General features: G+C 37.5%; 2 protein-coding genes across 3 annotated transcripts; both read right to left on the reverse strand.

The window, feature by feature from the left end:
• Positions 1-2,277: 2,277 nt before the first annotated feature.
• On the reverse strand, positions 2,278-7,679 carry LOC121728448 (serine protease inhibitor 77Ba-like). 2 transcript variants are annotated; one of them, XR_006035803.1, is made up of 2 exons: positions 6,319-7,679; positions 2,278-2,295 (listed from the first exon to the last, which is right to left on the reverse strand). XR_006035803.1 is itself a non-coding variant. In XM_042116643.1 (1 exon), the coding sequence occupies exon 1, from the start codon at positions 7,557-7,559 to the stop codon at positions 6,369-6,371; it is 1,191 nt and encodes a 396-aa protein (XP_041972577.1). In that variant the 5' UTR covers positions 7,560-7,678; the 3' UTR covers positions 6,307-6,368. The 2 variants fall into 2 exon arrangements, 1 of the variants encoding a protein (XP_041972577.1); XM_042116643.1 differs by lacking the exon at positions 2,278-2,295 and having other exon boundaries at positions 6,307-7,678.
• A 3,283-nt stretch (positions 7,680-10,962) lies between these two features.
• Positions 10,963-12,818, reverse strand: LOC121728449 (serine protease inhibitor 77Ba-like). Its single transcript, XM_042116645.1, has one exon. It carries the CDS (start codon positions 12,756-12,758, stop codon positions 11,568-11,570), a length of 1,191 nt encoding a protein of 396 aa, XP_041972579.1. The 5' UTR covers positions 12,759-12,818; the 3' UTR covers positions 10,963-11,567.
• Positions 12,819-15,477: the final 2,659 nt, after the last annotated feature.

Below are 15,477 nucleotides of genomic sequence, written 5' to 3' on the forward strand. Positions count from 1 at the left end.
CCCATATGAGGCATTTACTACTATATGGGATAGCCAAATAATGGAGCACATTTCAGTGGAGACAAATAGATATGCTCAGCAAGAGGTAACGGCCATGATTAATCAGGGACTACTTTTGCCAACCAGTCGCATCACGCGATGGCGGGATACGAATCCAGATGAGCTGTAAGTGTATTGCGCAATACTCCTCGCGACTGGGATTATTGTGAAGTCACGCGTAGATTCATACTGGAATACAGCGCAGGATTTACTTTCTTCTCCTGGGTTTTCGGCAACGATGAGATTTGACCGTTACTTCCTGCTTTCTAAATGTCTCCACTTCTGTAATAATGATGACTGCAACCCACACACAATGACGCGATCGGAGGCAAAGCTTTTTAAGGTGCGTCCTATAATTACAGACCATCTTAACCAGCGGTTCCAACAGTTATATATTTTATCTCAAAATATTGCATTAGACGAAAGTCTGACACAGTGGAAGGATTGGTTAGATATTAACCGATTCATCCGAAGTAAAGCAGCCACAGTCGGAATCAAAACCTACGAGGTTTGTAAGTCCCAGACTGGCTACTTGTGGCGGTTTGAAGTGCACGTAGGGCATGACGAATCTCCACGAGATAGTCCTTTGTCTGGGGTTGTGCCGGCACTTGTGCTTAAACTTCTCAATGGTCTTGAGCACAAGGGCCACACGGTTTATTTATTTATTTCGATTCACCAACAGAATATCATCTCACACATTCAATAAAATACAAACAATAGTAACTTATAGGTTAAATGACTTCCAATGGCAGGTGTTTGGATGGATAACTTGGAATATACTACATAAAATATGTATTTTATGTAGTATATTCCATTATTAATTATTTCGATGTTAAAATTTTCAATAAATAAAATTAACTCTTACATAAGTTATTTCATTTCTTACCTACTAATACTTTTGTATAAGTGTCCACTCTACGGCTATTTATGTCACTCTCCACGCACAAGAAACTTTGCAGTTCGACGTTTAAAAATAGAACTGTATCTTTTATGTAAATGGCATTTCGTATAATATTATGTAGAATATCATTGATGGACGCTGTTAAGCATTCGTGTACTAACCCACAAAAAAAAATACGTATTGAGTTGTGAATACAGCTGTGTAATACAGTTATGTTTTTTAGATGATTTAGAACAAGACTGCATTCATAACTGAACAAAAAAAAAGTGGGTTAGGACTTAGGACAACACTAATGCCGCTGTCAGCGTACTGGGTGACACAGAGGCGAAAAAGATCGTCGAGACTCGAGCCGGCATATTAAGTCCGCGTACAAGTATTCGCACGTCTATTACCCCTTATATTATTTTTAATCGAAGAAGTAGCAGCGCTGATAGTGTTACTTTTGGGTTTTATTTGTCTATGAGAAACGCCGCAATGTCATTAATTTGTCCGTACAAAAATACCTAAAAAAATGACTCTTCCATAGCTCTTCCAGGGCTAAATTAAAATGCCACTTTATGACAGACTATAGTCCTAAAAATTCAAATAATAATATAATATTCTACATTATGACAAATATTATAGTCTGTCATAAAGTGGCATTTTAATTGAATTTTTGTCGGTCGCGATTAGCCGCGGACTGCGGTAAAGATCGGAACGGACCTTAAGTTTATGTCCACAGTTTGTCCATACTTTCGCATTTCTACTGGTGGCCGTGCTAGGCCGGCTGCTGTTATTTTCACAGTTAACCTACCAGTTAACTCTATATTATACGAGAAACATACACAGTACTACACACTCAGTATTATCACTTTGTTGAGCTATCGCCTATTGCATAGCTATTATCGCGGGCTTTGAGCGCGGCGCGGCGCAGAATCAAAAAATTCCGTAACGAAGAAACATAACACCCCGCACTCCGACCGACCGCGGCCCAGCGGCGTTGCCAGCCTTCGGCACGGTGTTTGTGTACGTGCGACTAGACATAATATGGGAATTATAATTGCTTAAGTTGATAAAAAATGCTATGCAATAGCTTTACCGCGGCATTCTCCGAGTGCCACACGCATTTTTATGCTAATTTATATCATTAGTAGTTAAAGTGTTGTACACGCGCCGTGCCTCGGCGCTGTTTGAATTGGGTTTTTTTTATTTTTTTATAAAATAAGGGGGCAAACGAGCAAACGGGTCACCTGATGGAAAGCAACTTCCGTCGCCCATGGACACTCGCAGCTTCAGAAGAGCTACAGGTGCGTTGCCGGCCTTTTAAGAGGGTATAGGGTAATAGGGGAGGGTAGGGAAGGGAAAAGGGTAGGGGACTGGGCCTCCGGTAAACTCACTCACTTGGCGAAACACAGCGCAAGCGCTGTTTCACGCCGGTTTTCTGTGAGCTCGTGGTATTTCTCCGGTCGAGCCGGCCCATTCGTGCCGAAGCATGGCTCTCCCACTTAAAAATCTAAAATCGGTCTAAAATAGGGTTTCCCAAACCTTTTGCACAAAGGTTCAAAGTTCAATGTTCAAACACAACAAAATGTTGTGATTATTTTGTGAATCACAAATCACAATTTTCTAAGTACTAATATAAAATAAGTACTTACTAATATAAACATTAGTTGAGATGACTAATGTTTACGCGAACGAACGGTTTAATCATCAATATCACATTATAGAGTGGTTTTACTGGTACGGGAAACGGGGTACCTATCGATGAATGACGTGGTAGAAAAAGAAATCACGTTTTATATGAATTTATTATACATAGAATGCTTACGCATATAATATTGTAATTTATACCTACATACTAACATAGTGAATATTGTTTAAAAGGTGGGCGGTGGGCCAAACTCATGGCCCGCCGTTGCTATATTTTTTTACTGTATTTTTACTATAAGGTTCAGTAATTTTTTCACAGAAACCTTTTTGCATACAGTAAGGAAGTTTTGGTAGAAAATATTATTTACAGCTCACAGCTGAATTAATGAAATTGACGACCTCTGTAGCTCAGTTGGTGGGCTGTTGGTAGCTCAAGCGGTTGGTAGTTCGAATCCCGCCGACGGAACAAAAAGTTTTCAAAGTTCCTGGGTCATGGATGTGTATTAAATATGTGTATCATATAATAAAAATCTTAAATATATATTGTATAGTATAAAATTATTAAATATGTTTCCGTTGTCTGGTACCCGTAACACAAGTCCTTCAGGTACTTAGCACGGGGCCAGACTGACGTGGTGTGAAGCGTCCATAGATATTAAAAAACCTAATACAACAAAACAAAAATTTCGAAAATCGGTTCACAAACGGCGGAGTAACATACAAAAAAAAATATATCCACAGCCGAATATATAACCTCCTCGTTTTTTGGAAGTCGGTTAAAAACCGGTCATGTGCGAGTTGGACTCGCCTATGAAGGGTTCCGCACCAGCAATAAGGTTTATTTTTATGAAATTAAAAGGTTTTTGATTGACGTAAGTATAAAAAAAACTATTTGCTAGATCTCGTTCAAACCAATTTTCGTTGGTAGTTTTTATACTTAATGTAAGTAAGTACATCATATATTTTTTTTAGACTTATCATGCCCCTACTTTAGAAGTTAGAGTGGGGGGGGGGACATTTTACCACTTTGGAAAAGTCTCTCTCGCAAACTATTCAGGTTAGAAAAAAATGATGTTAGGAACTTCAATATTATGATTTTTGAAGACCTATCCATAGATACCCCACACGCATAGGTCAGATGAAAAAAATAATTTTTGTTTCAGTTGTACCTATGGGGACCCCTAAAATTTTTAATAATTTTTCCATTTTTGTATCAAAATCTTAATGCGGTTCACAGACTACATCTACTTACCAAGTTTCAATAGTACAGCTCTTATAGTTTCGGAGAAAAGTGGCTGTGACATACGGACGGACGGACAGACAGACAGACCGACAGACAGACAGACATGACGAATCTATAAGGGTTCTGTTTTTTGCCATTTGGCTACGGAACCCCAAAAAAATGAAGTTCTAGCTAGCATTTTCTATCAAAACTGAAAAAAAAAACGTTTTAAATTGATTTGGACCAGATTTACTAGATATTTTATATTTACTACCAACTACTGGCTGTCACTAGTCTTTTGTCTCTTCCACAGTACCAGCCTGTGACTGCCTGACTGATAGACCCTCTAGAGTCGACTAGTCCAAATTATTTTTAAAAGGTATTGTATGTATTATAATATCTATACAGTATTATCTACATCATCATCGTCATCTAGTGCCCTCTTCATAACGAAGTTCGGCGGTCAGTAGGTATCATCTACAAGATTATAACAAAATATTATAATATACAGAGTGTAACAAAAATAAGTGATAATACCTACTTTAGGGTGTGTACGTGTTCCTTGTAGAGAGTTCACTGTGAAAGTAGCAGCGCTGAAAGGCCAACATTTTTTTCACTTTTGTATGGGGAAACTCGTGACGCTCGGGCCCTTGTCCATACAAAAGTGAACAAAATTTTTCGTCTTTCAGCGCTGCTACTTTCACAGTGAACTCTCTACAAGGAACACGTACACACCCTAAAGTATTATCACTTATTTTTGTTACACACTGTATAAGTACCTACCTATAAGATATTATGATTAATATACCTCCATGCTCCAGCCATTTCGGTCAAAAAACCAGTCTCTTATGCTTACCTACTGCTCAGGACTTGATTATGGTACCTATGTGTATGTGCATTTTATAATATGACAAACACAAAGCTGGCCCTTTAGCCAATACGTTATCCTTATCGCTTTTTATAGAATTCAAAATGTATGGAATTGACAAAAGCGTTCGATAATATGAAGTTGACGTTCGACTCGTCTAAAGTCAATTTCATACATTTTAATCTACGAATAATAAAAACTAAGGAAGAGTAACTCCGTCAAAAAAAGTGCACCAAAAGGCTACAAAATGCATAGACATTATGACAAAATGTGACCCGAATACATGCATATTTATGCATGTGTTACACATTTTTCGTGTATATATACACGAGTGACATTCAACCAGGTTGACATGACAATTTTGTCAAACACGTTTTACAGTTTGTTTATCATAGGTTTGTTTACTTACTTTTTACGTAGCTTTTTACAATATTTTTGTTGTTAAAATGCCTAAATGCCCTGTGAAATGGTGTAGAAGTCATACAGATACGACTTTTAATACAGTAATAACCTTTCATCTGTAAGTGAATTGTTTTAAATTATGTTTAAATTCTTGTATTTTTGTCGACCCAAAAAAGATGGTTTATTTAAGTTGGATGCTAGGGTATTTGCATAAAATTAAGCTGGTCTCTTTGTGTTTGTCTTATTAAATTTACATGTTATTCTAAAAGTGCAATAATCAAAAAATAATATAATTACAAAATTTTTACAAAGTCGCCATGGACAGTGATATGCAAGATGTAACAATTTAATCATAAACGAAATTTTAGGGTCTGGCTGACATTATACTAAATGCGTTATAAGATGATATTATGGGTATTCTCATATTTCTTGCTACGGATTCTTTTACAACAAATAAAAAAACAATGTAATAAACAATGTAATAATATTACGTTCAATCGACAAAAACAAATAAGTACATATTTCCTTTAATATTGTAAATGAACAAAAATAAAAAAACTGCTAACTGTTATTAAAATATTAAGTATATTAATTGTGAGTTATAAGTACAAAATTTACGTAAGTTTTTAATTTCAATTCTGTAATAATTTAGCACATAGATTTTTGTAATCTGAAAACATCTTCTCTAGGTGCTCGGACAGTTTTAGATTCGCCCGAGTCGTACAAGGTTTGTTCATAATTATTATATGTATATCTATTATAATTATTATTATCGATGTCTTAAGTATCAGAGGAAAATGTTTGATTTTAAAATAATAATAATGTGCTCGTTTCTTCGTGATAGTAGAGGTGCTTGGTTACTGCATAATACCGCTTTTGACAATTATTTGTTTCATAACTATGACAATGACAATAATCGCGCAGGCTGTCGTCCGGCGCGCAATATTATGATACGTTACCTGGGATACGACCTTGGGGAAAATCTGAATTGTCATATTTTAGTGTTCGAAAAGGAGCCAAATTTAAAACGGTTGAAGTATGGGAGTTACGTTTCCTTAGTTTTTATTATTCGTAGATTTTAATCGACAATTTTATAAAGAAGCGACAAAGAAAACGTTTTGGCCAGAGGCCCTGGTTCGTTAGTACGCTATTTAAAATACTTAATATGAACTTGTTTTCACTTATGTCTATATTATACATTCTACATAAATTATATACTTACAACTATAACAATATAAGACAGGCTTGTAAAGAGGCGTATATTTTGATATCACAAACAAAAACTCCCCGATCAAGTTCTCACAATATCAGAATATAGAAGGTTTTGAATAAACGCCTCCGAAAAGTATCGTCGTAGTGGGTTTTTCCATGATCAAATAAATAAAAGGATGATTCGCTTCAAAGCTGGGTGTAGACTGGCGATTGGCAAAATAAGCTGAAGTGTCAGCTGATGCCACTGTCCCCGTCTCTGTCACCTCAATGCTGGCTTCATGGACTATGGAAGAGACAAATATATTCTCTTTTGTCATACGGCTAAAACTCGCCAAGGTAGGATCAAAGATTTGAGTGACATTCATTTTCTTCAGCGACTTGTTTAGGTTTATGTTCGAATTCGCCTTAAATCTCGGCAATTTTATGTCCACCTCTTCTAATCCGTACTCATCTACGTCGCTCTGTAGAGTTTTGAATATCTCCGACAGTTGTGTCGTCTTTAGTTTTTCGAACACTTCTTTCACGTTGGACGTCGACAGCGGGAGCACAACGAGCATACAATACTTCTCATCATTACCGTAAGGCAACTCCAGGACAGAAGCTTTTATGGACTGCATCACGGAAAACGCGAGTGGTGCCCTCTGGTACATCATTTTCACTTCTCCGATCACTCTCTTGTTGTCGTCGTAGAATGGTTCCACTTGTGTCGCCGATACGTTGAAAGGCGACGCCCATAATCCTTTCAGAGTTATAGCATTCGTTACTATCAATCTCGAAGTCATGAAATCTTCAGCCTTTAGTACCTCATTGGAGCTAGCGCGGGACTGCTTTATGATGCTGTTCGCTTTCTTTGCTGCCAATGCCGGGTCCTTGAAATTGAGGCTCGCAATCGTCGCGTTAAAATGGGTCACCATTATGCTCTTATATTCGGGGAAAATCACCAAATCTTCATCGATGAACATAAAGTTTTTAGAGATTAACGACACACTTCCAGTTTCCGGAGCTAGCACTGTTTTTGTCAGGTTGTCGTACCCGTGCACGATGTGATAGGTGTTGTAAGGTAAGTTTAGGGCTTCGGTCAGTTGAAATTGGCTGCTGCCCTGGGTTCCAATCGCTATTCCCGTTAGGAGACTCCATATTCCGAACGGGGACATAACCATGTGACTGTCCGTTTCATTTTGTACGTTGTATAAAAGTTTAACACTAAAGTCTCTCGCGCGTGTCCCAAAATCGGTTAGGGAAAACTCCGAAGCGATCAATGATATTAATAGAAGTATGGACTTCATTTTGAGTAACACTAAACACTGGCGTGCGGATACACTGAGTGAACACAAAGAGGTTTATATTCGAACAAAACAAGTCAGTGACAACTTTGCATTTGTCTCTCTCGTACGTACTGGAAAAGACAGAGAAAATGACAGCATGAAAGAGGCGGCAAATGATTTCGCGCTTAAGGAAAAACGTGTGGACCTACTTGCAATATTTTGTTGTATGTTTTTTACCAAGCTTATCACGTGTTATATTTTGTAAACGGGATTTTTGTTTACGTGACTGGTGACTATAATAATATTATGGTCCAAATCATTAAGTTCGTCACAAAACTTAATTCACATATTATATTTTTAGTATGAAGTCTTTGGGCCTTTCACCACTTGCACTGGGCAACGGTAGTTGCTTTCCATCAGGTGACCCGTTTGCTCGTTTGCCCCCTTATTTCATAAAAAAGGTTGAATTTACCTTTTAAGCATTGTTATGCTTAAAAGGTAAATTCAACCAAATGTAACAAAAGTAATAAGTACATAACATATTACTTTATTATTTTAGCCTTAAATAAAAAAAAAAACAGTTTCTCATCCTTTGCATACAATTAACAATAATCGCCTTTATTAATTCATGTTATATCAACAACTTTACTTACCTATATTATTATTATAATTTTTAATAATATTTTGTACTTATAGAAGATTTCCGACGAAACTTGATTTGTATAATGGATGTATATCTATTAATTAAATATTTTAATGTGCGTTGTGACGTGCATTCGTAATGGGCCTAATATAGATCCCTGTGATACGCCAGAGCGACGGGGTAGTCCAGAGTATCCCAGAGATTGTCTAAACCCTAATATCTAATGGTTAATTACTATTTACCTAGTAGTACCTAAGTAACGTATTAAATATTAGATAAAGTTTATTAATATATACCTTCTACATTATATTATTTTTATATATATTCTGCCTTAGTTTGTTTAAAGCATTCTGAACCAATCCAACAGCGTCATGCTAGCAAGCCTAGCTTCCTCCAGCCTAAAAAGCAACTAGCAATACGTTGGGTACGTCTCTACTCTAGTAGAGAGTACAGCTACCCACTCAAAAGTCGTGAGGATCACTAATACAGTTTATATCTTTTAATCAACTTTAATATTGCTAGTTGCTTTTTAGGCTGGAGGAAGCTAGGCTTCCTAAGTTTGATGCAGTTGAATTGGAATTGGAATAATCGGTAGAGACCGATTGCTAAAAAGTAAAAATAGCAAAGATAAAGAAATACAGAACAATAATTAGTATCTAGGAATAATAAAAACAGTTTTTATTATTCGTAGGTTAGTATGCAGAAATTTCGAGACACCTGACACATTTTCGGTTTTCTGGTAAATACACTTTCCGGCCCTGGTTCACTAGGGATTTCCTCAAAAGTTTCCCATTACGTATCCTCGCCACGGACTCCATCATACCGAAACTGTTATACACACGTTATAGATACTAAATATTATGTAATATTGGAAAGTATTTCGTTTCCTTCAAAATCCTTTCAATGTACCATCGAAGAAATTCATTCATAGGCAGTTGATGGACCTACGCCAATTGGTCGGATTATGTCAAACATATTCTGTCGGCTGGGTTTGACAAAACACGACCTATCTGCCTATGAATAAACTTCTCTGATAGCACCTTGTTTAAAATTTATAGCTGTTTATAGTTTTGAATTGTATTCTTTAAAAAATCCATCCTCCATCATGTTTTGCAAAGGCACATTTTAATAAGAAATTTTGGCCCGTTCACGTAAGTTAACTTATCAGTAAAACTATGTGTACAGAAATATATTATAGACTTTGATACAAAATGTTGAAAAAAATAAGCCGAAGAGTACTGTCTTAAGAGTGTATAGATAGGGACTAGAAACTTAGAGACGTAATAGATTTTCTTTAACCCTTGAGATTTAATGGAAAATATAATATTGTATGCCAAGTGCGTTACTTCAATGCTTCTACTTACATAATTGTATCCAATTTTACCGAAATTGGCACATTTTATTTTGCCTTAGGAGTAACAAACATTGAACGCATACTTTCACATTGAAATACGATAGTATGTCATTAATCTTATTACATAAAACATAATGATATGTTAATAGTCAAATTTATGAAGTATTACTAATTATTAATAATTTATTTTATGTTTTAATTCAGAAGGCACATTCGACTAACAGGAAGTATTATGTAATAGGTGTCAGGACATGGTTTTCTAGTGTAGAAAGTTGTTTTTCAGTTTCTCGATTCAACATTTACTGTGGAAAATATTATGTCGGCTGTACACTCTCGCCGAGAGCTCTCGGGCGAGAGTCTCGTGCGAGAGCCCCTTGCCCGAGTGCGATCATGTACATTCTCGTTTAGTTCAAGTTATGAACTCAGAGAATACGGACCATTATTTTTCTTTATGAGATGAACGAAAACACTTCTCTTGCAGCTGCCGTAGCTTTCTGTGCTATGAGCTATTATAAATAATTAGTAATTACCAAATATTTAGAAAAAAAATAAAAAAAAATGGCGAAAACGTAATCTACGATCAATGATCATTGACCACCATTCACCATGCATCGAAAGATATCATTGTAATCCAAAGATCTATAATTATTTTTAATTTTATTTCTCACAGATAATGACTGATAATGACGTTTATTATTGTTATTTTTGTACAGTAATGCGCTCGCTTTTCTCGCGAAACCCTTTGTCTCGGGCGCAAAATACCGACACCGGACCGAGAGGGTCCGAGACAGGCGAGACGAGGCGAGCGCACCCATTTACACTCTCGCACTCGGGCCGCCTCGCTGTGTCTCGGCGAGAGTGTACAGCCGACATTAAAGAGAGAGTACCCTTTCCTTTTCTTCATAATAGTGCAGCAAGACAATCGTTGGTCGAGTACCTAATAGGATTGTATTAATGGATCGCCCAAAATATCCTAATTCTCACCTATACTCCATTTCAAATCATTTGATCTACTGTAAACCGAACTTGTAGCTACTATCAGGGAATCTACTGACTAGTCATTAGTCAATTTTTAGAATGATGAATCTACTATACTTACACTAGTCATTACTCACAAATCACAATGCATAGTAGATTCGTCGTTCTAAAAATTGATAGCCCTATTACTTGATCAAGTGTATAAAACAATAATAATTTTAGGCCTTGGCTTAAAATTGAATTATGTTTTAAATTTGAAATTAATTAGGAATATAATGATATTTCGTAAATCTCTGATTTTATTTGTCGTAATATTATGATGATTGTAATGATTTTAATCATAATATTATTAATAAAATATTGGGGATACAGTTCATAAATAACGTTTTTACTGTTTCTAAAGGTAATATTATACATGAAATACTTAACAATAATGAAATATCAGTTTCAATTAAAAATATGTACAAAAAATATTTAATAAATATAATTAGAATAACAGAAGAGAGTCTTAACTAAATAACAGAGAAGGAACTCGCTAGCAATTTAAAAGCATATTGTTTTCTTATCTTACGAAAAACTGATCAGAAAAATTTGAGGACACAAACTGCAAGACTATAATATCTAGCTCAAATATATTGTACCTGACAACATTAGCATTAGACCAATTATTAAGTGAATGATCACATAATTACATCAATTTATCTAACCAAATGGCTCCAAAATAATTAAAGAACAGTCTCATTAGCACAATACAAGTACTTGTATCACAGTGATAACCAATGAGTATTAATAGCTGCAGTCATTATGCTGTACCTACCACAGAAACAAACATTTTTCTACTTTTAAATCTTAGGACAAGGCTAACTCGGTCGCTTATAAAACTTTTGTCATGATTCAGTCAAACTGCACAATTCGATAGCACCATCATTTCCACCACAAAGCCTTCATAGTATAATTTGAACTATAGTACTTATACTTTGCACTATAGTAGTTTAACTTGGGCATTTACTAAGAGTTGGTGAAATTGAACGATGCCTTAACACTTTACAGAAAATCAAAACACCGAGGGCGTCGAGTAAATCCCTCCGAATATGACGGTCCTCGTCGGTTTTTCCATAACAAAGTAAATGAACGGGCGATTCGCTTCGAAGTTAGGCGTGGAGATGCGGTCGGCGAAATACGCTGACGTCACCGCCGACGCCACAGTCCCCGACTCCGTGACCTCTATGTCTGCCTTGTGGACGATCGCGGAAACGAAAATGTCTTCGTTGGTGATATCTTTGAAGTTCGCTAGATTCGGATCGAAAATGTCGTATACGCCCATACTGTTTAGCGGCTTGTTTAGAACGATGTTCGTCGATATCTTGAATCGGGGCAGCTTCACGTCCACGTCTTCCAGACCAAAATCGTTGATATCCTTCTGGAGCTTGTCGAATATCTCACCGAACGACACCTTTTGGAGGTTCGCGTAGACTTGCTCCACCTTGACCTTAGGATACGGGAGCAGGATCAACATGCAGTATTTTCTGTCTTGTCCGTAAGGCAGTTCTAAGATGAGAGACGACAACGCCTGTATATTGGAGAACGGCAGCTGAGCTCTTTGGTACATCATGTTCACCTCCCCCATTTTCCTTTTGTTCTCATCGTAGAAAGATTCGACGTTCGTCTCCGATACGTTGAACGGCGAACCCCACAGACCTTTGAAGGTTATGACGTTGGTGAGTATCATTCGTGATTGCTCAAAGTCGTCGGACCTCAACACGTTGGAGACGCTGGCGCCGGATCCTTGAATTAGATTGTTGGCTATCTTCGCCGCAGTGTCGGGCTCCTTGAAGTTGAGATTTCTTATCATAGCACTAAAGTCGGAGAGCATGATTTTTTCAAAATTGGGATTGATTGTGAAACTCCGGTCGACAAACATGAAGTTTTTACTTGTTAGTGTCACACCTTTGGTGGTCGGATCCAGGACCGTCCTCGTGAGGTTTTGATACCCGTTGATGATGGTGAACTGGTTGCTCGGCAGGAAAAACGCTCTGGACAGCTGCGATCTACTGTTGCCGCCTGCACCCAACGCTATTCCAGTCATGAGGCTCCATATTCCGAACGGCGATATAACGACATGGCCCTCCTTCTCCTTTTGCGTGTAATGAAGGAGTTCTATACTAAAATTCCTCGCACGCGAACTGAACTCCACTGCACAAGAACATGACGCGATAACGAATATTAGGAAAAATAAAGACTTCATTGTGAATGTCCGCCTCAGTACGTCGGCTCCGAATACACTGAGTGTACACGGCCAGTTTCATTATATGAACTTAAAACAGGTTAAACGCTGGCGATCAAAACAACATAGCAAACATGTGTCGTCTCTGTCGCATGTATCCGATTAGACAAGAAAAGGAAAAGTTCAAACAAAAATCTGCAAGCGATTATGCATTTAATGTCTGCAGTATAAAGGTCATAATACTAATAATAAAAGTTTGTTTTCAACGTTCATACTTCATAGTATCATTAAGGATAACGAAGTGGGTTTTTTGTACGACTGTGCGTACTGGTTCTACAGAATATAATATTATGTATTTTAATTTTTAATACTCGGTAACTTGATTGATTTGTTTGACGTAGCCAACATGGGGATCGGGGCTCTAAGGTATCCATTTTTAAAGGAACCAAAATAACTGTTACCTTAAGTCGCATTCACGTAATATTTGGACATCCTAAATTAGTGCTTCTTGATCTAATTACCTGACAAAACAAAATATCATGCCTACCATTGGCATCATTGACCATACTTGGATTTGATTGCTATCGTTTGCTAGACAATGAGCTGTTTAATTAAGCCGCATTTGAGTTGAGTCGTTTACTCTACTGCATCTTTCCAGTTAAAAAAATTATATTGTTCTTTGTCGACTTGGTATATTATTCATTTCACGTTCAACCTTCTAGCCTCTGAGTTAGACTTCAAAATATTTGAAATACCTAAAATAGAAATGCAATCTATACATATAATAAAATCGTAGGAAAGTCAATTCTGTACATTGAATATTTTTGAAAAATAATACTTGTGACGTGATCTACAATCGATATAGAAGCCAAAAATATAGTTTTTAGATTTTTTGTCGTTTGTCTGTATGTATGTCCGGGATAAACTCAGAAAGTACTGGATGGATTTACTTCAAATTTTGCACGGATATTACTTAGAGGTCGGGTCAACACATAGGCTATATATTATTGTTACGTGCTAGGGTTCGAAGGATTTGGAGAGAAAGACTTGCTGACTCTCTTGAAGACTTTATTCACTAAGTCCAGGTCACACAAGCACACACTAGGTCACAACACTTAGCACTAAGTCCAAACACTAATCACTAGGTCCAATCACTAAGCACTATCACTGTCCTAGGTCGTAGCCAAGTCGAAGGTTTCACTGGTTCACTCACTATTGATCACTTGTTGTCACTCCGAAATCGCCTTGATGATCGCTCGAACTGAACTGAACTACGGTCCGTCCTCCTGCGACTATTTATGTGGCGAGAAGAATTCCAGAAAGTTCCCGATTCACGTAAACAAGTAAGCAAGTATGGGAATTTTCTAGGAGGCTCGAGCATGTACCACCTAGCGCCATCTAGTTTCGAGTAGGGGATTTATGTGTAGTGTGTCCCCTGATCAGTTTCGCTGGTTTGCCGCTAGATGGCACCACATGTCCGTATACCGTGTACCGTAACATTATTATAACGATATCACCTAGGGTGGGGGGAGGTGCTCAAGTTTCATTATTTTTAGTTTTTTGCTCATATCGCTAAAACGGTGCGTTGTAGAGAAAAAAAGTGCAGTACATAATGAAAGCTCATAAAATTTCCTACAAATTTTTACTTTACACTTTGTATCTGTCTCCACTCCTTGCCTTGCTATGAGCTTTTATCTCTCTTATCTATACAGATTTCGAGTGTCGTTTGATTTATATGCAGCGAGCTTCGGCACCGGTCGTGTCTTGGGCGGGGCTGCGCTCCCCGCCCCAACCCCCCCCTCCTTAAAATTTTCTTCTAAACAAAACGATGTCACGGAGTTATATTTCTAAGATTTCTATCTTTTTTAAGAACAAAGTTAAAAACTACACTAAACATGCGGTTTTCGAGCGTCGTTTAACCCCCCCCCCCCCCCCCCACCAAGGATCTGTTGTTTACAGCGAAATGGTGTCGTGGCGTTTGTATTGCGTCTTATTTCTCCTCTTTAGGAACAATGTAAGTCATCTATACATATTCAAAATTCAAATTCAAATATCTTTATTAATTTCTCCCACAATACAAAAACACATATACAATCATTATGATGCTTAGTTAAAAATTATAGTAGGAGACTGGTGCCCTAACTAAGTTGCCCTATGTTAAGGGGTCACCCTCAGAAGGTATTATTGAATCGTGTCTAACATTCTTTATATTTTAGAGGTAAGTCACTAGTGAGAGCACCTTCTAATGATACCTATCATTATTATTTTATTATTTTTCATTATATGTATTAAGTTAACTCCCTACACCCCAGGCCTACGACAAATGTCTTGGGATCAGTTGAAAAAAAAACTGCCGGGGTGCACTGGTAGGGACTAATAATTAAATATGGCATTGTAACAAAGTGAAAGTTTGTCGTCTTTGATGTACAAGAAGTATGTCAAATGCTACAACACCCTAGCCCTACGACAGAAGTCTTGGGATCAGTTATTTATTTATTTATTACAAATCACAACTATCATTACAGGTACTTACATAAAATTATATTCTAGCTTACTTGCTACACAATATGTGACCTTGGTGAACTCATTCAATGAGCACGTAAACAAATCGACCGTGTTTGCGACCGTGTTCAGCGTCCGCAGCGCCCGCGTGAGCGGGGCCATTCGCAGCAGGTTGGTGCGCGCGCGCGACACCTCCAGTAGCGGCGGTCGGCGCCGCCGCTCCGCGTACCCGTCCGGC

The sequence above is a fragment of the Aricia agestis genome, chromosome 6 (assembly GCF_905147365.1).
Source record: "Aricia agestis chromosome 6, ilAriAges1.1, whole genome shotgun sequence".
Taxonomy (NCBI): Eukaryota; Metazoa; Arthropoda; class Insecta; order Lepidoptera; family Lycaenidae; genus Aricia; species Aricia agestis.